This window comes from Anas acuta, chromosome 1, assembly GCF_963932015.1.
Source record: "Anas acuta chromosome 1, bAnaAcu1.1, whole genome shotgun sequence".
Lineage (NCBI taxonomy): Eukaryota > Metazoa > Chordata > Aves > Anseriformes > Anatidae > Anas > Anas acuta.
Genome location: NC_088979.1, coordinates 146,940,929 through 146,967,271, shown reverse-complemented (window position 1 = coordinate 146,967,271; position 26,343 = coordinate 146,940,929). Strand labels below are relative to the sequence as shown.

General features: G+C 41.5%; 2 protein-coding genes and 1 long non-coding RNA gene across 4 annotated transcripts in view; 2 read left to right on the top strand and 1 right to left on the bottom strand.

The window, feature by feature from the left end:
• The window catches only part of PAH (phenylalanine hydroxylase), a 40,291-nt gene extending 20,738 nt beyond the window's left edge, over window positions 1-19,553 (top strand). Inside the window, exons 5-13 of the mRNA XM_068664082.1 lie at window positions 2,081-2,148; window positions 4,981-5,177; window positions 5,619-5,754; window positions 7,330-7,399; window positions 10,220-10,276; window positions 11,293-11,388; window positions 11,745-11,878; window positions 14,899-15,014; window positions 15,647-19,553. Of these exons, the coding sequence (XP_068520183.1) occupies window positions 2,081-2,148; window positions 4,981-5,177; window positions 5,619-5,754; window positions 7,330-7,399; window positions 10,220-10,276; window positions 11,293-11,388; window positions 11,745-11,878; window positions 14,899-15,014; window positions 15,647-15,690 (918 nt within the window). The 3' untranslated portion in view covers window positions 15,691-19,553. The remainder of the gene's footprint in view (window positions 1-2,080; window positions 2,149-4,980; window positions 5,178-5,618; window positions 5,755-7,329; window positions 7,400-10,219; window positions 10,277-11,292; window positions 11,389-11,744; window positions 11,879-14,898; window positions 15,015-15,646) is intronic.
• LOC137846258 (uncharacterized) overlaps window positions 1-26,343 on the bottom strand; it is a 98,819-nt gene that overhangs the window by 26,970 nt on the left and 45,506 nt on the right. The window contains exon 5 of one of the 2 annotated variants that reach the window (XR_011090434.1): window positions 7,408-10,948. The exons of the other annotated variant lie outside the window; for it this stretch is intronic. This is a non-coding gene — a long non-coding RNA (uncharacterized lncRNA). Of the gene's footprint in view, window positions 1-7,407; window positions 10,949-26,343 lie in introns of those variants that run through there. 2 annotated transcript variants of the gene reach the window in all.
• The window catches only part of LOC137846254 (tyrosine 3-monooxygenase-like), a 38,289-nt gene continuing 31,628 nt past the window's right edge, over window positions 19,683-26,343 (top strand). The window contains exons 1-3 of the mRNA XM_068664109.1: window positions 19,683-22,064; window positions 22,995-23,169; window positions 24,953-25,041. Coding sequence (XP_068520210.1) covers window positions 21,867-22,064; window positions 22,995-23,169; window positions 24,953-25,041 — 462 coding nt within the window. The 5' untranslated portion in view covers window positions 19,683-21,866. The remainder of the gene's footprint in view (window positions 22,065-22,994; window positions 23,170-24,952; window positions 25,042-26,343) is intronic.

Here is a 26,343-nt window from a genome sequence, read left to right as displayed (position 1 = left end):
TTGCTCTTCCTTAAGACAAATATAGCAGACTAAGTCTCAGGCTTTTGGACAAGAAAGGTACCACATTTCTAGGGTTAGAATCAGCCCAATCCCTGCTATGAAGCTGAGCAGACCAAAAGTTGCTTTAATTTAAACAAATACTAGTAGACATGAAGAGTCACAGACATCACAGAGCACAAGGCCACCACAGGAACACTTCTGGTTTTCCCGCATGGCTCTGATGCTGACTTCAGACTCAGTGAATCACTAGTAACAAAAACTTCAGGAGCAGCATATTATATCCTGGAGATAGGAAGAGTGCTTTTTCGTGGTTGGTCACGATTGAGCTTGTGCATTGTTATGTGGTTGTTAAATCTGTCATGATTTTTGTATGATGAGAAAGAACAAAAGGAAAAGTCATTGTTTCAAAAAGTTTGTGGTTTAAATGGTAGTGTCAGATAGTTTTGTTCGCTGGCCTAGTTGATAAAAAAAATTACTTCAGTGGTTTTTCAGCTCTTCCAAATACAAGAATACTTGCTGCTTCTACTCCCTCTCCAAGCAAACAACAACTTATTTTCATTTGTCAAAACACACCGAGTTCCACGCAGAGCAACAGAAATTGCTGCTATTAGTTTAATTGAGATAGGATGATTATAAATAAATTACATGCAGCGCAACAAAAATTGCTGCTATTAGTTTAATTGAGATGAGGTGATTAGTCATTCACTACCTATTGCTTAATTCAAGATGTGTTATGTATCATATACAATGATTCATGATATTCAGTGCAGTCGTATGAAAGGCAGAATGAAAGGAGATACACTGAGTCAATGGCCCCCTTGTGTGTCATGTGGGAATAGACCAAGACTGTATTTGAAAAAAATAATATATATAGATATGAAAAGGAATAAAGCATCTCTGCTTCAGTTCCTAGAATTATTTTGTGAGCAGTTTTATCCAGGTTACCTTAAAAAAGAAGCCCAACTGCTGCGGTAAATAGGCAAGACAGCACACAGTGTGCAGAAATAAATAAATTAAAAGAGCCTGTGTTGGGATTTAACCACAAATACCAGGTTAATCCAGGACAGTGCATTTTTTTAGGCTATTGGCTGCCTTTGTTTGCCTAGCACTCTTTGATCTGCACAGTGCTTTAGCTATCTCCTGTACCTGGTTGTGTTTCGTGGCCAATCAGTCCTGTTGTGCCATGCACCTCTGAGGTGCATTCATGAACTGAAGCAGTGCCCACAGGGTTGTTGCTATTTGCCTTGCAGAAATGTCTTCTATCTGGGAAGGACATTTCTCTACTTTAGGTGGTGAAGACACTCCTAGCCCTGAGGAACCTATAATAAATGGCACATTGGGACAGGAGAATGGTTATTCCAGGAGAAGATTTATAGATTATATTTCTTATCTCTGGTAATACAGATAATTAGCTGCAAAGGTCAAACTGACAACCACAAAGTCTATTACACATTCTCTATTGTAATCATTTCCCCTTCAAATGATTGATTTTGTAGCACTAATAGGGCTTTTTGGTTAGCTAGGTGCTTACCATTCTTCTAACATTTTGAAAACAAGCACCTTGAAATATTGTTCATGCTGAAAAAAATACCTAAAAGGTCTGCCTGAACTGATGAGTGTGTTTCTAATATGGTTTAGCTCTGCTTCTCTAGACCAGCCAAGCTGTGCTGGCAACTGCGACAAGTTTCATGACAAACCAGAAGGGCGTTTTTATCTGAGGGCTGTTTATATGGTGCATTGCTCTTGTGGTAGCACCCTGCCTGTGTTGTAAAGGAGAGTGTTTCCCTTTTTCGTAGCATTTGGAAATGACAAAACAAAAGGGCTTGAGGGTGAGAAGGGCTGGAAGGCTGCAGCTGAACAGCTGCCCTGCAGACAGGGAAGGAGCAGTGCCCTTTGCAAGCCGGGTGTAGGGGAGCCAGGAAGGATGGAGGCAGCTTCCCACACCTCCTGCTACACTTCTGTCGCTCCCCAGGCAGCTTGCTGCTCCCTTGGACCAGCCATGCCCAAGGGTGCTCAGCAGGAGGAAGGCTGTTTACCACCTGCACTTACACAGGGACTGAATGTCACTGTTTCTCTTTAGGGGTTCAAAGATCCTGTGTACCGGGCCCGGAGGAAGGAGTTTGCAGACATCGCCTACAACTACAGACAGTGAGTGCTCAGTGTGTGGGCAAAAAGCTAGCCTATATCTCCTGTTCTCTCCTGGAGCTCTTGTCCTGCTGGCAGTCCCCGTTTTTCCACAAGCATCCTCCTGCTGCTGGCTTTTCTCTGGCATGTGTTTAAATCTTCCTGTTCATGTTTTTTTTCCCAAATAGCAGTAAAACAAAAGTAAATTGTTGCAGGCACACATTCAGATGAGAACATCGCCTCCCCTCTTTCCCCACAACACCCCTCTTCCCCTGGCTTTGTTGTCTAATTGAGCAGCAGACTCAGTTGCTACTACAAAGACCTGAGCATTGAATAAAGCTGCTTCTGGTATCCTCCCCATTAAACTGGGACTGGGGGAGGAGTGCCTATCATTTACATTAAAGCAGGAGCTGCATGCACTATTAAAATAATGAATAACTTATGGTTCTGATGCTAATCCAGTGCCTGATACTCTACTTTTATCATGTCTGACCCAGCTGCAATCAGCAATTTGGGCTCTCATTTCCCAAGAAAAATAAATGAATAGAGATGATAAATTCATTTAGAACAGGCTTGCTTGATTGCTTTCAGTGATCAAATCTGGAGGAGATAAAATTCTGCTCCCAGAGCCACTCACACATTTACATCAGTAATACTGGGCCTGACTCTTGCTGAGACTGGTAAAAATTGTGATTGCAAAGGATAAGGTAACATATGTTGTACATTTAGGGATCCACTTTGCACAGGACTGTGATGAAAAGATAGTCTCTGAGCCAAAAAGCTCATAATGCTCATAAAATGAGACAAAATTGGTCTGATTGATGCAAAGTGAAAAAAGTCAGGTGAAAAAAGTCAGGAGCCCATTTTGTGGCTCAAAAAATTGGATAAGGCTTTGTGGCCAAATATGAATGGATCTAGTTTCCATTTATATGTATCCCGTAGAAGATTCACCTTTCCTGCTTAACAGATAGCAAATTCTAGTGTCTAGTTTGTAGGCTTTCATTAAATCCTAGAGAAATAAAACAAAAATAAGATAATACCCACATCTTCTAAACCACCCCTCCTCCAGTATTCAACCTGAAACCAGCAAAACAGCTTAGGAGGATGAAACCATTATATTCCAAGATACAACTGCTTAATATTTAGTCTGTTATCCAGATCCTCAGACACATTGAAGGCTACACAGGCTTGGACCTCTGTGAAGTTCTTGGACTTTTCAATAAGGTCTTTCACTAACAGAGTAATGAACAGAGTGTGAAAGCCCACATTTGGGCTTTTGGGTCTTGTGGAAAGAAAGTACGTGTATTCAGTGACTTTGGATGCTGATTCAGGAAGAACCAAATGAGTAATCTTCTTGCCCTGGGTGCTACACATGGCAGATGACTTACAGGGTCTGCAGCAGGAGAGCAGAGGCCAAGGGAGTGTCTCTTGCAAGGGAGAGACAGGGGCACAGAGAACTGGGCAGGAAGAGAGGGACAATCAAAACTATGAGGCATTATGGAAAGTATCTGAAAAAGCAAAATGCATAGCTTGTGAAGTCAGCTACAAAGGTGAGGTAGGTCTGTGGTCAGTTTTTTCACACTTCTCCTTATCAATTTAATCTTCTTCTGTGTCCCCCCTCTTTTGCACTTCTTTTGTCCTCCTGTTTGTGTCTCTCTGCTTTCTTTGCTCCTCTCTGCCTTTGCTCTTTTGCCTTCTTTCTTGGTACATCTACCTGTCATTTTTGTTGAATGCCTCATTTCCCTGAGTTGTCTCTTCTTTGCCTTTAGCTTGCCTTTTTCTTCTGCCTTCCTTAGCTTCTGGCCCTGTTTATTCTTGTAATTTTTTAATTGAAATTTGAAAAGTTTTTAAGCCAATAATTTTCCCCTGTAGCTCTGGAAGGTGGCTGAGGATTACTTAGGATTACTTAGGAGTGTTATAGGAACAAAAATCCCCAAGCAATCCTCGTAATTCAATGTGATGTTTAAAGCTCCACAAATCAAAGAAGGGCTGATACAGAGATGCAGAAAATTATGGTACTCCAGAGGAGCTGCCCTGAGGCTCAAGGGGAAAATGAGGGGGTAGGAGATGGTAGGGTGTCATCGATAGTTTAACAATGGGTCTCTGGGGCTTGGAAAGCTCCGGCATTATTCCAGCAGTGATGTTAACCCTATTAAGTTACTTAAAACCCTTTGATTTTTCAAAGCTGTTGGATTCACCTATGGCCCTATCATTATTGCTAAGAAATTGACTATTCACAGGAGGCCAAAACACATTGCTTGGGATTGTCTAATTCGTGCTAGCTTCAACATGAGCTAAGTACATGGAGGCCTGAGGGTGGGATTTGACACAAAATTACTCATTACAATTAAAAAAAAAAAAAGGGTCAAACTGGCTGAAGTCTGCATCTGTTGTAGCATAAAGCACAGCTCAGAATTTCTCTGACTGCCATGAAACAGACTTTTCTGGAGCTGGTGGTTTCCCTGTTGTAACAAAGACAATTAATATAGTGTGCATTAGAGCAAGAAATACAACAGCTGTTCCATGGTTAGAAATTGAAAGAAATTGAAACCATCAGCCAGAGAATATTTTTAGAAGAATGTCTTGATAAGAAAAATAAGCACTAATTTATTTGTATCACAGTAATGCAAGGGGTTGGCTAAAGGCCAGTATCGCACCTGAGGTTGGTAGAGTTCTTCTCAGTCAGTGCCTAGGGGCAAGTGAGACTCCCTTTGCACCTCCATGTCAAAGAAAAGGCATCTCCCTTCCTGTACCAGCAGCTCCTGACCACCCTATGTAGAGCTCCTGAGTATGATGCCGGTGGCATAGGACACTTTTTATGTCACTCCTATGGAGAATATCCGTATTTGTTTTCAGTGGCCAACCTATTCCTCGAGTCACCTACACAGAAGAAGAAAAGAAAACATGGGGCACCGTCTTCAGGGAGCTGAAGAGTCTCTATCCAACTCATGCTTGTTATGAACATAACCATGTGTTCCCACTGCTAGAGAAGTACTGTGGCTACCGGGAGGATAACATTCCCCAGCTTGAAGATATTTCAAAATTCTTGCAGAGTAAGTTTGAAGCATATAAAAAAAACAAACAAACAAACAAAACACATGTATACGTGTGTATATATATATATTTATATATATATATATATAAGCATGCCTCTTCTGTCAGCAGGGGTGGTGTTTTCACAGATGGACAAGCAGTATCTGCTCAATTGTAGGCTTTGTGTGAGCACTTGGGCACATTCTTTAGCCTGTGCCTCAGGTCCCTCTTGAAAACTTTCAGAAATACATTGGTATGGATGTTCAGGTACTATGATGCTGGTACACATGGGTAGAAAATTCCCTGCTCTTTCACAACTAAACTCTATTTACATAGTGAGGGCATAGAAAACATAGTGAGGGCAAAGAAAACAATTAACTTTCTTCTACTGTGAGGAGTCCAGACAAGGATAAATCAAGTACAGCAGCTGCTTTTAACATGCCACCTTTCTGTCTCTTCAGCCTGCACTGGATTTCGCCTGCGTCCTGTTGCAGGCTTGCTCTCCTCTCGGGATTTCTTGGCTGGTTTGGCATTCCGAGTATTTCACTCTACACAGTATATTCGCCATGCGTCGAAACCTATGTACACACCAGAGCCGTAAGTACTTTGGCACAGAAAGTACATAAAGTCATAGCAGACTAGCAATAGGGTCAGGCCAACTGATAATAACCATGAGGGACTCCAGAGCACTCCTGGGAACAGTTAATGGAAAGCAGCCAAGTGACTGCACTCTTCTGAAAACATTTTTGGAAGATTTCTAGTCTTTTTAGTAAGCTGTATCCTCTTCTGCAAGTTGTTCTGGGATTGATCAGACAGTTCTACTAACTGAAGACATGCTTGTGTGGTGGCTGGGAGTCGGGAGAGGAGCATACAAAAGCATTTAACTTAGCTATTAACACCCAAAGCAGTGGTGTGAAATCTAGTGCAGGAATGACTCAACATGTTGCAAGCAAGCTTCTGGCAGCAAGATAGAGGAAGCCCAGATCAGTGACCCCTTCTCTTTTTCAGTTTTATATTGTAAAATTTCTGCCTGTCCCTGTCCTTCTCCACTTGCTATTAAAAAAAAAAAAAAAAGTTATCTTCTTCCTCTGCTTTTTATTACTGCAATTCTTCCTCCACATCCATAATAATTTTTTTCTCTCTACTTCTTCCCACATCCTCCCTTTCCCCTCCATTTTTCCACTCCTTATTCTTCTGATTTTTCTGCTTGCGTCTCTTCACCCTATTCCCATCCTGCACAAAGCCACACTGAAATCTGCCTTGCTCTCCTCTCCTCACAAAATGCCCAGGCAAATAGGGACTGACTGCAGAGTGGAAAGCCTTACTACAGCCCCTGCTGCTGCTGTTATGCAGTGCCTGCAAGTCTTGCACTGTCTCCAGAAGGGTCCAGTGAACGACATCTTTCACAGTGTGGCTTACATCTTTTCCTCTGAGTCCCTTGCCTCTCAAATCCCCAGCTTAATTCTTATTGACTGGGCTGTTCTCCTGGGCATACATCTCCTTGAAAATCTGCTCTTCAAGAATATCTGCTCTTCAAATCTGCCCTATAGAAGTCTTCCACAGACCTTGCCTTCCTGGGAGCGTCTCATCCATCTTGCCTTTCTGTCTCACTAAACTGCTTCTGGGTCTTTGAAAACTCTAGCAGTCCCTAGGTGAGCTCTTCCCCAAACACACCTGTTCAGCTGCCAACTTCAACTTGTAGTGAAAGGAGTCCTACCCCAGGAAAAGTGAGTTCCCATCTCTTAGTGTGAGGCTCTGGACCTGAACAGGGGCTGGGGTTGAGCTCCTGATGTGTATGTTGACACTACGGTGAGTTGTCTTAGTTGCCTGAGCTGCATTTAGAGCTATTTCCTGCCCTTGAGAGTGAAAAGCACATTTCCTTTGGTGGGATGATATCTTCCTGAACAGTTGAAAGGACAGTTTTCTTCCAAAAGGAAAACAAATAATACACTATCCTTCCTCTGAGGCATCTGTGAGGATAAAACCTCTAAAAAGCCTTGAGAGTGCAAACCTTGACCTCACAAGAGTCGAGTTAGAGCAAAAATGTTTGCCTATGAGTCCTGAGCATTATTTGCTGATAGGAGTGCATGCCCTGCACTCCTGACTATACGTGGACTCTAGGGCTGGACTTTGCCTAAATTAAAGTTATTCAGATGTCATGTTTTCCTGCAGTGATATTTGCCATGAGCTGCTAGGACATGTGCCTCTTTTTGCTGATCCCAGTTTTGCTCAGTTTTCTCAGGTAAGTTATTCAGCAGTTATGCTATTTTTATAACTGAACACACCAGAGCTGAGGCAATTCAGAGGATGAAATAATAGCTACAAGGGATGGGATGGTGTGGAGGGAAATTCACCTTTAAGCTTATTGTCTAAGAGTGACTGAGGTCAACTGAGTCTCCTTTTCCAAATAGCAGATGGTATTAACTATTTTCCTTTCTGTTTTGTCATCTGAGATTGTCATGGATAGGTATTCCAGAGAGTGGTGATGAATGGAGTTAAATCCAGCTGGTGACCAGTCACCATTGGTGTTCCCCAGGGGGCGGTTTTGGGGCCCATCCTCTTTAATATCTTTACTGTTGATTTGGATGAGGGAATTGAGTGCACCCTCAATAAATCTGCAGACAACACCAAGCTGTGGGGAAGTGGGGAAGTGTTGATCTGCTGGAGGGTAGGAAGGACCTGCAGAGGGACCTAAAGTAGATGGGTTGATGGGCAGAGGTCAATGGGATGAGGTTCAACATGGCTGAGTGCCAGGTCCTGCAGTTTGGCCACAACAACCTATGCAGCACTACAGACTTGGGCCAGAGTGGCTGGAAATCTGTGCAAAGGAAAAGGATCTGGGGATGTTGGTCAATGCTCACCTGAACATGAGACAGCAGTGTGCCCAGGTGGCCAAGAAGGCCAATGGCATCCTGGCTTGTATCAGGAATGGTGCAGCCAGTAGGACCAGGGAAGTGATCTTCCTCCTGTACTCTGTTCTGGTGAGGCCTCACCTTGAGTGCTGTGTTCAGCTTTGGGCCCCTCAGTACAAGAAGGACACTGAGGCCCTGGAGCATATCCAGAGAAGGGCTACGAAGTTGGTGAAGGGTCTGGAGCACGAGTCCTGTGAGGAGTGGCTGAGGGAACCGGGGTTGTTTAGTCTGGAGAAGAGGAGGCTCAGGGCAGACCTTATTGCTCTCTACAACTACCTGAAAGGAAGGTGTGGGGGGCTGAGGGTTGGCCTGTTCTCACGGGTAACTAGTGATAGGACTACAGGGAATGGCCTCAAGTTGCACCAGGGGAGGTTTAGGTTGGAAATTAGGAGACATTTCTTCTCAGAAGAGCAGTCAGGCATTGGAACGGGTTAACCAAAGAAGTGGTGGTGTCACTGTCCCTGGGGGTGTTCAAGGAAAGGTTGGACTTGGTGGTTAGGGACATGATTTAGTGGGTGACATTGGTTGTAGGAGGATGGTTGGACCAGATGATCTTGGAAGTCTTTTCCAACCTTAATGTTTCTATTCCATTGAAATGATGTATGTTTGCAGTTGGTAGCTTCCTAAGAGTAGTAAAGAAACAAACTGGAACATAGGGGAGAGCATTGCTGCATTTCTGACAACAGCTGATGTCATGAAGGCTGTGAATCAGGATTTATTTACTGCTTGAAATCTAGACACAAATCACATGTGTGAACTTATGTACCCATACGCCAAACGTTTGTCTTGTGTGGGTTGTTTTTTACAGGCAAATCCTTTGTAAAGAATTCATCTAAAACCTTCTCTGTAGATGTTGATCCTTCTGGGGAAAGTTAAATGGCTCGTGATTCAAATGAGTTATTGCTCCATCTTGTAGCCCAAACGTTAGGGAAAGTGAAGAATTTTTATTTATTTATTTACTTATTTTTCTGTTGAAGTCACAGAGAAGTCTATCACAGAGGATGTCAAGTGAGGAACTGTCCCATTTGCAAATGTGTGAGACGGCTGGAGAAGAGCTTTCTCTTTGCTAGTGTTAATGTCTCTGGAAAAGAAGCCAAACCTCAGGGAAGGAGTAAATTTAGGCTGCATCTTACCAGAAAAACAAGAAAAAACAGACAGACAGACAGGAAGGAAGGAAGGAAGGAAGGAAGGAAGGAAGGAAGGAAGAAAAGAAGGAAGAGAAAGACAAAGAGAGACAGAAATAAAGACAGAAAGAAGGATTGAGGATAGAAGGATGGGAGGTCAAGAAGGACAGAAAGATGGAAGTATGGAAGAAGGGAAAGAAAGGGACATAGCCTTTATGTAACAACCTGCTCACAAGACAGAAATTAACCTGCTGTAGCTATTAGCACTCAGTATTGACTGCAGGCTCTGCATTTCCCCAGGACCAGGGATTCCTTCAAAATAGCCCCTACTGCACTTTGGCTTATTGGGATTTGACATATTTGACAATAGCTGCACTAATGCTTTTGGTTTGGGAAAGGGTACTGGGAGTGGGGGCTCTGATTTTACATTGTGCAGTCCTCACTGGAGCAAAGTGAGAAAGGTACCTGGTTATATACAGTCTCATGTAGCTTCTGAATCCAGCTATAGCATGCCTCCTGGGAAAGTTTCTATTACCTCCCAAGGTATGAATGAGCTCTTTCAAATCATGCCCTGTCATTCAGGAAAAAAACACAAATAAACAAACATGTCTTTCAAGGCTGCAAGAAACCTCCTGCAATCCGGACCCATCAAAGCAAAAATAAATATTTAAGCAGTATAGATGTGATTGATTTATCTTCTTTTGACTGTATCATTCTCTTGGGTGTGCATTGTGGGCTTGATCAAAAGTCTGTCAAAGCAAAAGGAGAATTTTATTTGACTTCAATGGCTTTTGTACCAAGCACAAAGAACTATGCCTTGTAAATGACATTTAGACAGGACCCTTTTGTTCATTTCTGGAGAGAGTTCTGGTTTAAAATTGATGTTGCACGATAGGAATATGTCCTGTAAACATTTGTGTGTGGTAATAAGTGATGGTAACATTTAAAATGTGAGAAATTACATAAGACAAGACAGGAAGAATGTTTGCAATAAATGGCTTGAAGAATAATGGTTTATTGTTACAGGAAATTGGACTGGCATCTCTGGGAGCTCCAGATGATTTCATCGAGAAACTTGCTACGGTAATTTAATAAATGAGGGCCCAGTCTTCCAAAGCACCCTGTGTTGTTTAATTCTGCTGCCACTGAAGTCACTGATAGAACTCCCATAGAGTTGAATGGGAACAGAGTGAAGTCCATAATTGGAAAACCCCACCCTGAAACAGTTACATTAAAGAAAAATAATTTTGGCACCACTTATTCAAAGTGACAGTTGTGATTAAACACAGAGGGCCAGACAAGACTTCCTCCAGCACAAACATATTAGGCAAGAGGAGATTACATGTTACTACATGCCCCCAGTGAATTTCGGGAGACAGCTTCCTTAGCTGTTCTACCTGCTAGTGTTCCTTTTCTTCTGCCCTGCTGGGCAGATAAGTTAATGCTTTACCTGAATCCTGCTCTGTGACTCCAAATGAAAATCAGGAGAGAGAGAGACGAGATTAGTGACCTAACGATCTAGATGAGACTAGTGATCTCATTAGCCTATGAGATTAGTGTCCCCAGTGCCAGCTCACCTGGCAGAGTACTGCAGCATCTTTGCTGTTTCTGATAGATGAAGTAGTTTTTGTGAGGCAGGGCACATATCCTTTCAAACACATAGTAGCAGACCAAAAAGTCAAGGTAGGCCACACAATGATGTCTTCTATTGCACTAACAGCTCATTCCCTCTGTGCTGCTGCAGCTAGATGCCCTCTGTGTAAAACAGGAAACAAACTTATATCATCAAAGGTTCAAACTTAACTGAGTTGGCCAGACCAAATGAAATTTTATTGCTATAGTTTCATTGTCTCTGCTCTGCTGACAAATGTAGGCACAGTAAAACACAACTGCATTTGTCAGGAAGCTCAATTTGCACCGTGGCCCTTCCAGAAGAAGAATTTCAGTCTGTGAGGATGTTTATTGTATTAATGCAGTTGATATTTGACACACTGCAATATTTTAAATAGAAAAGCAAATTCTAAATGCATTCAAATCAATGATGCGTCCCTGCCCATTTGATCAAGGAATCATATGCTTCTCTCTAAATTTCTTTCTAGGTTTATTGGTTTACAGTGGAGTTTGGACTATGTAAGGAAGGTGATTCACTAAAGGCATATGGTGCAGGGCTGCTGTCTTCATTTGGGGAGCTACAGGTGTGTTCTATAAAACATTTTGAAGATGATACATTGTTCATACCTGGGTTTTTATAATTGCTCAATTTTCTCTTCCAGATATGTTCAAACCCTTATTTTCCTTCATACTTTGTGCACACAAGTAGCATATAATGTCATAGTTCACTGAAGTGCTCTACCTAATAGATGTGTCAGTGTATTTATAGACAAAGGGCTCATAGCTGCTTCTTTCCTAGTAAGTCACTGTGTCATTGGTATTCCACAGCAGCAAGTCTTCCCTTTGAGAAACCGGGTGGTATTCAGTAGCTCTATCTTTCTCTCACAGCAAATTAAAGAACTTTTAAACTGAAACAAACTTCTTACCCTTTTGCTCATAGTACTGTTTATCAAGTAAACCTGAGATTCAGCCTCTTGTCCTGGAGAAGACTGCTGTGCAGAAGTACCCTGTTACTGAGTTCCAGCCTGTCTACTTTGTTGCTGAAAGTTTTAAAGACGCAAAAGAAAAGCTAAGGTAATCCAGTCATTCCATATATATGATGCAATTTCTCGACCTCTGCAAACACAATGGAACTCATTGTCATAACAGGTATTGGGTTGACAGGTATTGTTTTGAGAGGCTTCATAATAAATTCTTCAGTGCTCAAAGAGACTTAGGAGTTGTTACACTAAAAATTTTGTTACGGGGAATGAAGGGAACATGCCTTTTATATGAAGCCAAGAATTTCTGCTTATCCTAATTGAGTTTCATCAGTATAACAAAAATACATATAAAAATACATTATAAGTCCAATTGCACTGATAGTAACACATAGGTTCAAAGCTAGCTAATTAACAGATATAAGTCTCTTTAACATTGCTATAGTTAAAATTTGTTATAAAAAATAATCTCCCAGTATATTCTCCTTTTCTACTGAATTTATGCCCACCCTTACAATTTCTTTTGTGTCCTAAAATCAATGGTTTCAGTCTGGTGGTGGTGGTGGGTGGAGTTGTCAAGTAATCAGCATCTGTTGAGGTCTTCAGGGCAGAGCTGTGATACTAATGAAAATAGTTTCTTTCTCTCTTTTGTGAGGAGGAGGAAGGTGTTGATATTCTTGATGCTTTGTTTCTTTCTCCTGAGTCCAAAGTGTGTTCAGGGCCATTTTTATGTTCTCTAATATTCTTTATATCTTACTTTTTCTACATTGTTCTGAAAATATGTTTTACTTCTGACTTAACAGATGTATGATAAATATTATTTTAGGTCTTTATTTTTTTTTCCTCAGCTCTTAAGTTACTATGAGTAACTGACCAGTGGGGAGTTGGAGAGTTGCTAATAGCCTGATAGCCCAGGGACCACAGCATCATCCTATGCTCATGCCTTTAAGGCCTGTTATCATCCCATGACAGTAGTTCTTTATGTTTCATTATTACTTTAGGGCCAGACTTAGTTCACTCTATACAGCACAACTACATGGTATTCCTGCCTATATGGAAATTATTAACAGTAGGCATTATAGCACGCAATTATTCAGAATTGAGCTAAACTAAAACAAATTAGGTAATAGCTACATGGTCATTAGACAATTGCTATTACAGCTAAAAAAAAAAATGTCCAAGCCAACCTAATAACCTTCAACCCGAGACCTCTGTTGTTAGCTTAATACAGAGCCTCCAGCTTGTTACCAGCAGTGTGTTTACGAGCCTACAGGGCTACACAGTAAATGTTTCAGTCATCTGTGACTCAAACACAAATTCAGTTCCAGTTCAACAAGACTTTGAAGTAATGGCCCAGGTTCAGTTCTGGTTCTTGAAACAGGACTGGCTCAGACTGCATTTGTGGTTCAGCTTGGGTTCCACCTCACAGCAATATTTCTATTTTTGTTTAAAAACAACAACAACATTCTTTCTGGATGTTAGCCAAACCACTGGGGGTTAGCCTTGTTCACACTCAACAAATCTTTCACATGAGATGCCATAGAGGGACTTGTTTCAGACCTGCCATCTCTTCTTTCTTTCTCTCTCTCTCACAGATGAACACATACCAAGACCCAAAACATTTTGCTGTCCTAGGCTCCTCAGCTTCTGGGTCTTCCTAGCTACCTCCTCTGCTTTTTCCTCAGTCATCATAAACCTACAGCCTCTACTCCTACCATTTGCTCTGGGCCAATAATTGAGAAAGATAGCTTTCTCTTCTGGTTTATGCTATTAATATCCTGCATACATTTTCTATCTTCTCTATGTACTTCTTCTCACTGAAATGAACTGATAAGAACTGATAAGCAAGCTCCTTTAAAAAAACGTAAGATGTTGCATTGCTCTATAAAAAGGATCTTGGGGCTTCTTTATTTGTTTCAAAGATCAAATTGGAGAACTGGTTAAACTGAAAGAGGTGAACAGGTTGGTCCAATGCCTGTGTTGGCAGGTTATGCCTGGGTGCACATTTGTGTGTGTGTGTAACAGAAAACCTCCCTGAAAAATTCTTCCAAGGCTGACCTGGAAATTTCGTATTGAGATATTCATCTCCTAATAAGAAATTCATTTCCTAATAAGAATCTTACTTTCAGCTGAGATTTAGGAAGACTGTCTTCTAAAGTGGATCTGTCCCCTTAGAAAAACACTTTCATCATAGCCAACCTAAATTTTTTTTACTGTCACACCTTGTGGCCTGCTCACACTGAAATCTGTTTGAAACAAGAGTTTTAGCTGATAATAATTAGGACTAAACTGAAGGAGCAAAGTGGAGGTGGCATCCAGCATATTCCACTCTTCTGGGCCTATGGGATTTAACATGATGAGTCACAGTCCGTATAGTGGGGTTCCATAATCAATTCCTGCGTGCTTTCCTTCCTCTTTCAGCAATAACTTCAGTAATCTGAAGCAGATATATAAGCCAGTATCCTGCTGGGGTCTGCAAGGAGTCTGGAACAATAGCTCTGACCATCTCTTCCCACTCAGAGTCTTCCTTTCTACAGTTCTGTGGTTATGCAAATTAGTATTTTCCCAAGATACTGAATTCTTACTGCTTTTGCTGTGGAATTAACTATTTTGCAGCTGAGAATAAGACTGCAACTTCACTCCACTGACTATCTCCTATATTTGCAATGACCTGTGTGCCTCTACTAACAATGCCAGAAATTAAGTCTGTTTGCTCCATGATATGCCAGAATGGCATAGATACTTGTCCTTGCTTTCCCAGAAATTGTAAACATGGATCAGGATTCCTATCTTTTGCATTCCTGAAAGGAAAAAGAAGTTTTAAAGTTTGGCAAATCCTAGTAGCTATGTAGTTGGACTATATCAGGAGCAGTGTTGACATGCCAATAGCATAATTAGGCCTGTTTGGGAAAAACAAAGGTGGTAAGGATAAATGAACATTCAAGCATGTTACAGAATGCTGTAGGTCTCAGCTCACTCAGCAGGAATTTCAGTTATTTCCTTTCACAGATTTTCTTATTACCCTTACCAGCAAATGCATATACCAACCAAAAAAGAGAGTTACTGAAAATAGGAGCTTTTCAGGTTTGCATGTGTTTTTGTATTTTCCCTCAGGAAATTTGCTCAGACGATCCCTCGTCCTTTCTCTGTTCGGTACAATCCCTACACCCAGAGAATCGAAGTCCTGGACAACGCAAAGCAGCTGAAGAATTTAGCTGACACCATCAACAGTAAGGAACCACACATTTGTTAGCTTGAATTCCTCAGAGCTTGAATCAGAAATAGTAACCACAAAGCAGATTTTGTCTGGTTGCCTTTTGTGCTTTGAGCTTGACCAAGTTCAGTCATCAAACATCTCCTTTATGGTGCAAAAATTCCTTCCTAATTCTAGCTAAACTTCCAAACAGCACTTCCACTTGACTATAGTTTGTTACATCTGAAATTTCCAGTTTTACTGGAGGTGCTAGGAAAGGCCAGAGGGTGATGGATTCTGACCTGAGGTTCTAGTTGTTTTCAGCAAGGAAGTAAAGGGAAAGCTTGGCTTAGTCATATTTTCTTTTGTCATCCTAGCTTTTTCCCTGATGTGGAATATTTTTAATATTGACTGGCCTGCTAAGAGCCAGCATTCCTATTCCTGCAAGCCAACCTTGTATGGCTGATGAAGGTGAAGAAGGACTGACTTTAAAACCTCTACTTCATTATGACCCTCATAAATGTGTCCAATCCAGCATTTATTTGCTCAACTGTTTTTTTTTTTTTTTTTTTTTTTTTTTTACGGAATGAATATAAATGGTGAATATATACAGGGGTTTTAGAAATGGGATAACTGTAGGATTAATTACTGTGATTATTTCCTTTGCAGGTGAGATGGGGATCCTTTGCAATGCTCTTCAGAAGATAAAATGAAGATTGTCTATAACTCATACTAATCATCAGCTACAGTATAGAAGCTGCCATATACAAATACCCATCTTCACTTAGCCTCAGTCTATTTTCCTGTGTACTGCTTGAATGCTTGTCATATATCTTAATTATCACAGATTATCAGACAAAGAATCAGAGAATGGTTTGGGTTGGAATGAGCCTTAAAGACCACCTATTTCCAATCCCCCTGCCATGGGCAGGGACATCTCCCACTAGACCAGGTTGCTCAAACCCTCATCCAACCTGTCCTTGAGCACTTCCAGGGATGGAGCATCTACAGCTTCTCTGGGCAACCTGTTCCAGTGCCTCACCATGCTCATAGTTAAGAAGTTCTTCTTTATATCTAATCAAAACCTACCTTCTTTTAGTTTAAAGCCATTACCTCCTGTCCTTTCACTACACTCCCTGACAAAGAGTTCCTCCCCAGCTTTCCTCCAGGACCCCTTTAGGCACTGGAAGGCTGCTGTGAGGTCTCCCCAGAGCCTTCTCTTCTCCAGGCTGAACAACCCCAACTACTTCATCCTGTCTTCAAAGGAGAAAGAGACATTTGCAGGTGACCCTTGCCTCTTTTGGCCTTCAAACGCTAATCCATTTTTTTTTCTGACTAAAGCATAAACATCAACTTAGTTCTGGGAATCTAGGGAAACCCTCTGTATCTCTTGTGCCAAAGGTTGGCAGAAGGAGGAGATCTCCACCATGCAGAACTACAATCTGCTGCAGACATGGGGTTGCATTACCACACTTGGCACAGTGACTGGATGGTAATATCTAACACAGACTAATCCACCCTTTTTCTCTCACATTAATCTTTCCCTCAGTCCCTTACATTTGTGCATATTCTCCATGAAATCCTAAACTCTACATGTTTCAGGGAATATACACATGCTGTTTGGCCCTGTAGAGTTTGACCTTCCCTTGGTGAAACTGTACTGCATTTACACATGAGCACCTCTATCGTGAAATATTTTTTTTTCTAGAAGTGTGATGTTGCCATTGATAAACAGCATAGATGCTAGTAGAAAAAACAGCAAATATGCTGCAGCTTCATTAACAAAGATGTATTGCCACACACAAATATACTGTATTTGCACAATGATTAATCCCAAAAAGGTCTGTGTAGGTCAAGAATACTTTATGCTGTGTTCTGTCATTGATTTGCAGAATGGAGTCCCTAAGCAAGGCACTGAGACTGCTTATCCAGAGCATGGGGTCCATGCCTCAGTACAGTACCCACAAAAAGGCCTTTTCAGAGAACAGTTACCAAAAGACACATCTGTGTGGCTTTTTGCTGTTGGATGCTAGGTCACTTTGCCAATACTCTGTGCAAATAAAAAATAATGCAGAAGTTTTAGCATGTCATCAAGGCCTTATTAGCCCAGTCTTAGAGCTGTGATGGCTGTAACCTTGTGTAACATAATTGTCTTAGAGCTGATTCAACAAGCTGACAGAAAGGGGAGAGCTTTCTAAACTGACTTACTCAGCTACTCACTGAGGAAAGCTGAGGTGTGAAGGTTACCTTGTATAGTATGTGTCCTGAGAGTGGGTGCTTTATTCAGCACCGCTGCAAGGTATCTCCAAACTTTTTGGGCTCATAATCCAGGTGGATAACAATACCCTTCCTGTTGGAAATGAAGGAGAATTGTGTCTTTTAATGCAGCTGAAGATATCAGAGCCTTCTGATTCCTAATTCACCGTGTCTGTGGCTAGAGTCCCCACCAACGCTATAGGAGACACGGGTTAGCCTGTGTCCCCAATCTGAATGTATTCAAATTCACAGACAGAATAATTCAAGACAAATCTTCAATCATTATGCTTTTTGGAGTCTCCTCCCTTCCCCCACCTGAGTTTAAATCTCCTTTTGTTAAAGCACTTTTGTTCTGCCTGGAGTATAGCTTGACTGAGGCAGAAAATCGAAACAAGCGTGTTTCTAGTTTAACCCAGATGAGCCATAGAGATAGAAGAGCTTTGATGTTCAGAAGCCTATTTCTGTATTTTCTCCAATAACTTTCATTCAAGACAGCTAAATGCTCTCTTGGACTGGTCCACATTGTATAATACCTTCCTGTAGCTCCCCAGTTGAAGAAAAGAGATCAGCACTTGTATATTGGAACTGAATCAACCAAAGAAATGCAGAACAGTATTTCCACCTTGAAACAGTACTGCATTATGATACCAACATGATTCAAGAGTCATATTTCTGTTAGAAGATCCAAAGATGAAGGGGGATTTGAAAATTCATAAGTTCAGTACCTACTATTGTACTACTCTTGTATTTATAGATTGAAAATCAGTGGAGCTTCAGTGTAAGCATCATCCTCTAGGAAGACAGAAAGTACAGCTGTTTCCATTATATTTATGGTGGCTAATAACATTAATCTATGGATACCAGCTGGAAACCTTTTCTGTAGAAGTATACTTATGCAAAATGGAATCATTTAGGTGCTTTGAAGTAAGCTTTTTTATCTCTGTATCTTTCTTCTTTTTTTTTTTTTTTTTTTTTTTTTTTGTTCCTATGACAAGGTCTATGTAGAATTTTCAGTTCTTGGCATGTATTTTCAGTGTGAAAATAACCCATATTTTTCTCTCTTTATATAATAGGACCCATAAGGTAACTCTGTACCAAAAAAGACAATTTCATCCCAAGGGTGAAGTCTTTCAAACTAATCCACAGGCAGCTTTCCAAGCTCCTCTGCTTTTGATTTCTGTTCTGCATGATAGCAGTGGTAAATCGATGGAAATGTTAAGAACACAGGATTCATGATTGTCTTTTATGTGCAGGTGGAATGGTTAAAGAACATTGATGACACAAGTCTGATTCTGAGTCCATTAATGTAGGTGTAAATGAACAATAGCTCAGCCAAAGCATCATCACATAGCTGTTCAGAAAGACTCAGAGATGAGAAAAAGTTAAATGCTTAGTATTTGAAAAGTAGAGGACATATACTGAGAATAGATTTTCTTGAAGAAAAATAACAGTTTTAATGTGCTTTAAATAATACAAAGTAAATTTCATTTAAAATGATACTTCTTTATGGGCCACTTCTTATTTCCACGCTAAAGAAAATTAAAACTGTGTAGCAAAATGCTCTTTGATTTATCTGGACAATATAAATCTTATAGGTAAGTTAAACACCCAAGTTAATCAGAAGTAAATACACAGGGGAGAGAGAAAGACCATCTGAGGTGTGCTCCAATTAAAAAAAGGCTAACCTGCAGTGACTGAGTTTCACTCATCCTGACAAGATCATGGAGCTTTAACAGGAAGCAGAGATTTGAAAAAAAAGTCCCTTGATGTGTGTAATTACCTAGAAATATACAGCAACATATTACTTTACCTTTGCATACTCTGTACATCTTTGTATGCTACACTGACTAACCCATCCCAAGCTTACCTTTTAGGTAAACTTCTTCAGTTCTGTCTTACCATGCTCACATTTCTTAATGTCCTTGTCTCCAAGCTTTGTTTCAGGTAACCAAAGAACCCTCTCATGAGGCCCTCTTCCTTTGCAGTGACCTTGGCCAAGGCCAGTGATGGTGTTGGAGGCAGGAAGTCATCAGCATGAAGTTATATAGGGATGTGGTCTCCTCTGGGCATCTTAAGATGCCTAGATCTGACAGCAGCCTTGCAGTAGGGATGTTTTATTCCTTAAAGGATGCAGAAAATCTTGAAAGAGGGGTTAAGCACAGGAAGAGCGCACAGGAGTTCATTCTTTTAAAGCCTGTCACTTTGCTGCTCTTCAAACCATGCTGGCAATTGGCAGAGAAAACTTTTTTAATGTTGAAATGTAACCATTTAAATAACCTAAATAAAAATAAAAATAAATGTTAATGCCACATCCAACTCATATGAATAGCATTGTGTTCATACATGGTAGAGATATGGGAACAGTTCAAAAATGGACAGCTTGTCTGTGGTGATCAGCCATGGCTTCCCTCTCAGGGCACAGGAGAGGATAAACCTACTGGCTTTTGGGGTTGGAGAGACTTACTTTCTGCAAGGAGAAGCTGCCTGTCCCTGTGGAACACACTGTGTTTCTGTCCTTGCATAGCCCTTTAAACTGCAACATTCAACCTGAAACCTCTCCTCCTGTACTCCTAGAGGTCCCCAAAAGTGCTGAAACCAACACTCTGGCAATGGGATGTCCTAGGAAAGCTGACTTACACCAGGAAACCATGTATGGAGCCTTTCTGGGCCTGTCCCGAGTGTGGATCCAAGGTGGTAGTAGAGCATTCACTGGCTGGGGAAGGACATGTTACCACTTGGGACCCACATCTTTCTGTGCTGGATCTGCAATGGGCTACAAAGCTGCACTGCAAGCTTTGTTTATTGTGCTCTAACTGTCTAAGGTGGCTTATGATGCCAGTCTGGGTCTACTGAGAAACCTCAATTTATATACACAGGACCATTCTGCTTCATGTTGTACAAGTATGGAGATATGGGACTCTGACACTAGGTTGTTAAGACAACCATAAGAGCCTGATGGTTCTGCCCTCTTAATGCTTGTGACCAGTGCCATAGCCATACATCTCAAGACCTAGGGCTTTCACCTGCAGTGCAAGGACTCAGGAAAAAGGCTGGAAAAATAGAGCTTGTGCCACTTGTCGTTTGTGCCATGTGACCTGAATGTGGGGATGCATGAACCCACTTTCCATGGGGAAGGCCCAGTCTGGATTCAGACAGTCAGACTTGTCTCAGCTCCTTCATGCCCAGCCTTGCCACCTCTACTATGGTAACACGGGTGTGGGAACAGCATTTTCCCCCCCTCGAAGCCTACTTTCTTCCCCCCACCTTCCCTATCCTATTCAGTTTACAGATGCAGTTAAGCCTGGTGCTTCTGTGGGCTCTGCACAGACCTCTCTGACATGCCTCTTTGGGACATAAGCAGGGCCAGGGGTGTAGGATTGGGGGCAGCCCATGTCAGACGAAGTTGCCAGATCCTGAAGCCTGGCTGGGTTCAGGATCTCAGCCAGTGGCCAGCCTTGCCTGTCCTGTGGGCAGTGCCAGGCCCTGTGACACCTGGTCTTGGGCCATGCACAGCTGTGAGGACCCTGCTTCCCAGGCTGGCACTCATCCACCCTGCAGAGCCCAGGGTTCCCTAGGTCTGGGTGGATGGGTGTTCCTGAGGACGCTGAGACCTGCCTTCCTGGCATGGTGCTCTGAAATTTGCCCTGGGTTTGTCTGTCTTGGCCAGGGAATAGCTAGGAGGATTGAGGTCTTCCCTGGCCTCATGGGCTAAGGAGAAATGCAGTGTGGCCACGGTCTCCAGGTCATATTTAACTTCCCAGGCCAGGGAGGAGCTAAGAGAAATTCATTACTGAGGTGTGAGACCCATCCAGGACCAGCTAAGGATCACACAGAAAATGGCTCCATTTGTGAAGGGAGGACAAAACAGTGGCTGGCCTTCCTTTTGGGCCTACAAGATGACTTTCACAGGGGCACGCTATAACTTGGGAAGCCAGCTAAGATGCCAGCTTAATGGGCAGACTGCACTCAGCCTATGTGGGGCTAGAGAAGGACAGGTCAGCCTGTGGGCAGGAAGAGCTCAGAAGTAGGCAATGAGATTTGATTTTGATTCAGATAGATCTTTCTGGCACTCCCACAATTGTGTCAGTGCAAAGGGGACACCGCTTGGATTGGACTAGGAAGTGCGGCAAGAGCCTGTTTGATTCTCTGGGGGCATGGCCAATGCAGATGGGTCCCCATTGAGATAAGAGAGAATGGGGAGGAAGCGCTATCTGAGAAACGGTGTAGGGCAGTCCAGACTAGGAAATATAAATGGTACTCAGGCTAATTGCCTCTCCTCAAAGGAGCCCATCTCCAGGGGTGAATGGCTTGCAGACACCTTCAAACAGAGGGGGAGGGCCCTGCTTTGAAGTTATCCAGAAGAGGGGGGTTATCTTGGGCTCTTACGCAGATCCTACGCAGGCAGTTTCCCTTGATGTGTCTGGCATGGCTGACATAAGTGGTTCTACATCCAACACAGTAGGAACCAGCTTGCATCACTGCCATCTGGCAGCTCTGGTCTCACCACCCACGTAGTCCCACTGCATCTCCAGTCCCATCACAATCCCCAGCCATTACTCTGGTAGAACTACACACAACCTCAGGAAGTTTTCACTGAACATCTTGCAGTTGCAGTCTTCTGCTCTGGCTCCTAATGAAGACTGACTTTGGGGTGATCTCAGGCCAAAGGGAAGAGGCCAGCAAGGAGAAGGTGATGCGCAGCATACAATCCTTGAACAGGCAAGGCAGCCTTGACTCCAGCAAGGAGGATGGTGGAGCCACTCTCATCCTGACCCTCACCCTCTGCAATGTGAGGAAGACTGAGCTCTCCAGGGCAGCCAAAGTCTTTGAGGTAGAGACCCTGCCACTCACCTACCATCCCCTTTCTCCACTGACCCACCTCTTCTGTCCCTATTGCCTTCACCTCTCCTACTCTGCATCTCCCCCTCTCTTACTGCTGTCCTTCTGCTTGCCTGTGCCCCCGAGTTATGCCTCCGTCTGCTTTCTCCCTTCCTTCTTGTCCCTATTGTGCTTCAGAGGCTTAGAGAGCTTGACTGGCCTCTCTAGATGGAGGATAGCGCTCTGCAGGGAGGAAGCAGCTAGACACAATCATTTAGAAGAATCGTCATTTTATGCAAGAACGGTTCATAGCAGATACCAGTCTATTGTCTGTTTCTAGCAATTGTGGTGGCCAGCCATGACTAAAAAACAGGCCAGCATTTCAAGTACTGACTGTGGTGTTGTTAGAAGCCAGTGATTTTTCCTGCATATTTGGCAGGAGACATAGAGAACACAAGAGCTGTAAACCATATACGCATTATATATTCTGGGCACATGAAGTACCCCTACCAGGTGCTCACTCATCTGTGAAAACGAATATCTCAAAAGAAAAGTATTTTATTTGTTACTTATTTTTAATTGTTTGCAATTATTTAATGATTATGGTGTTATTATACATCAATAGATCTGCTTTCATTTTGCCAGGCTCTCAAGGGTTACCCAATCACTCATTTGCTATTTCTACACAGATGAAATGCCACAATCAACAGTATCCCATCTTTCATCTCCATCTCTCTCTATGTAATTCTACTGTGTTTACAGTTTAGCCCTGCATGTATTTTAGCTCCTTCTAAACTGGGCATTTCTAGGCTTCATTGCTTAACATGTACTTCTTGTTAATACCTCTTTTAGTCATCTTTTAAAGATATTGTATAAGTGCTTCTAGATTTATTTGGCTTTTCAGTCTTTTGACAAGCCTCATATCAACATCTGGCTCTTGCAGATGTTTGAAACTCAGATCCATCACTTTGAAACCAGGAAAGCCAAAAAGCCCAAGAACTCTGCTGATGATCTTGACATTTTTGTTGAATGTGAAGTTCAAAGTGCTGATGTTAATATCCTTATCACGTCCTTAAAGAGAGCAGCAGAGGATGTGAAAACTGGCAGAGAAGACAAAGGTAAGAAACATATGCATATGTTAGTGCTGTTTTGTTTCTATTTAGAGTAGGTTTTTTTAGCTTTCTCTTAACAGTATTAATTCAATCAGTCAGGTAAACAAGTGAACATACATTCACTTTTCTTCAGCATGTGACTGTTTACCTTGGGACCATTCCCAATGGTGTGGAAAGGGGGGCATTTTGGCATGGCTAGTGAAACTGAGGTGAGAAAAGTGTTCCATCAAGTAGGGAGCTGAGAAGGATAGAGCAGCAAAACATGAAGCTCAGGTGAAACTGGAAACTCTCCAGTGACAGGAGGACTGTGGGCTGAGACCTGGACAGAGAACTGAGAGCTATGAGGCTCTTAGGAGTGACCACAGACACTTGATGGGAATGCAATAATATGGTAGATAGCCTGAACTTTTCATTTGCATGTACTCCCAAGGAGTTTGCTTAAGGAAAGCGATGGGACAATGCCCTGCTTTGATGGCTTTAACTCAAAAGAACTTGGTACCAACCAAAAGAAGTGGAGAAAAGCAGCGGTTACCTCTGCTTCTATGAAGCAAAGACAGAGACAGTCAATCTGTCAGCACCATCTCTGTTTTACTGGCTGCATGCACTTCTGTAACAAGGTCAAGGATTCTGCTACAGTCCTTCCTCCCCTCTCATTTAGCCTGTCTGCCCTCTCCCAGGACTTAGCAGAGGATAGGCAAGATGCATATGGGGATATACACTGGATGACTCATGATCAGGTATAGGTTTTGAGTAGACACGGTCACAAATGGAATGACAAGGGACTTGCATATAGAACCACTAGCAGAGCCAAAGCCAAAGACAAAAAAATAAAAATAAATAAAGGGTGATGTAAGAAACCTGTCTGACTTGTATTTCTTTCTTATTGCAGCATTGACTATAACAGCATGATAGAGCTGGTATTTCCCAGCATCTGTGTACTTTTGTAGCCTTGTACGTTTGTGCACTTGCAGTGCTTGGATGTAATTTAATAGGACTAAAGTTAAATATTCCATTCAGTACAGAGATAGCTGGTGTCCTCTTGTCAAGTATCAGGTTCAGGCAATCCCCAGAGGACTTTTTCTCAGCTGTAACAAAAGTCTGATCTCAACATTAGTCTGATCTCAGAAAGCAGCATTAACTTTGCCTTTCCCCTGTTGTTGATTTTTAATTAATTGGTTATAAGTGCTTGAAATTAAAATGGGTACTGTACGAATATGCTTTTAGTCACCAGAAAAGGTCCCCTCTTCAGGAGAAGTAAACTATTTGGAAATTCAGATAATGCTTGATTAATTTTTGCTTGGAAAAAAAAAAAAAAAGAGAGAGAGAGGGGAAAAAAATGAAGTCAAGATACTTCTTGGCTTGTTTTGTTTCTAGAAAGTTCACATTTTCCTTTTAAAATGCTGTTTTCACTTTTAGAAATATGAAAATTTAAGGATACTTTTTAGGCAAGATTAAAATATTTTTTGAAACCAAAAACACAGAAAGAAACTTCTTGTGCTGTGTCAAACAGAACATCTCATTAGGTCTAAGGTGAAATATTTTTGTCTTTAGATATTGTTTCTGTTAATTAAAACTGATGTCTTATCATAACTAGTTAGTTTTGAATCATTTTTCATCCAGTCTGCCAGCTTGGTCAGCAAAATGGAACTCAATAACTGATATACATATGAGTATTTAGATATTCATTGATGAAATTAAAGTTTGCAATCTTCATCATAACTTCTATTTTCTGTGTCTCTTCTAAATTATTTGATCCTATCTCATTTAATTCTTTCTACTTTCTTTTAAGTGCCCTGGTTCCCCAGAAAAATCCAAGATCTGGACAAGTGTCACCATCTGATCACCACATATGATCCTAGTTTGGACCATAGTCACCCTGTAAGTTTGAGGTTACTGGGTTACTGTTGGTTTGTTTTTCAGAAAGAAACTATGCAGTTTTTTTTTTTTTTAGAATTTTAGAAGTAAAGAAATACCCAGGAAAGGACAGCAAAAAAGGGCCAGATAAAGGTTGATTTTCAGTGGAGTCTAGGATTTCAGAATGAATAATCTAATGAGAAAAACTTATTGGCTCTGATTCTCCAAGGCAAATAGCATTAACAATAGGCACATGATACAGTCATTTCTATGCAATATAGTCTTTAGCATGTGTTTACCTTTCATTGTTTAGTTTAAAAAAAAAATCTCTTGTTTATTATTTCACCCGTTATATTTGAATTATGCCCACTTTGTATTAGCTGGTCCACTTAACAGTCAAGTTCCCCACCCTTCCATGTTTTGTGTTTTCTATGCCTCAACCTTTCAAACACTTTATATTTGCCTTTTCAATTTTGCTAATGCCAGGAATCTCATTCAAGTGCAGATGTACAGTGGATGGTAATGAGGACAAGCAGCAAAGAGCTAGTCACTAATAAATACCAGATCCTCAGATCCCACAGAGAGAAGTAAGATGTTTAAACTTGCAAACATTGTCTAGACAGAAAGTAAGATAAATACATGGCAGCACTGATTCGTGGACAGAATACTGGAACTGAGATTTAAATGTGACTGAAGAAGCTCAAAATGTCTAGTGATTCCTACTGAGATAAGCACCTGAAGTTTAAATTGGAAACAAGTTTCAAAGAGTAAAACCCTTATTTATATCTGACTTTTCCCAAGGTTTTTGAAACCAGGATTTGGGCAGTATTTATGGATACTGCTCTGTTTGCAAAATATTGTTAGAATGTTTGTGATAGGCTTTCCCTTGGATTCAGGCAGTAGGTTTTGGTTAAGAATGGGCCACAGAAAGGGCTTTACTCATAACAGTTACATGTATGTAATCTTAGCCCTGCCATATGCAAAAAATATAGAAAAGGAAGATAAAAAATGCACTGGAGAGTATTGCTCCAGTGAAGATAATTCTAAGACAAAGTACTGAGAACAACTAGCAATGATTTGCAGCTTTAGCATAGACAAGATATAAGAGTTAGGTACAGACAAATAAGGCGAACTGTAGGACCTTTTGCTGATTGCCAAGGTAGGTCTTGGAACTGCTGTGAAGTGTTCTGCAAAACATCATGTAGAAGTGAAGCATGAAAAGGAAAAAACACAGGCTTTGCGCTGAAATGTGCAAAGAAGATTTAGATGGGTGCTAATGGAACCTATGTGATTTCATCCTTCCCTTCTTTAAATATCTGAATTCTA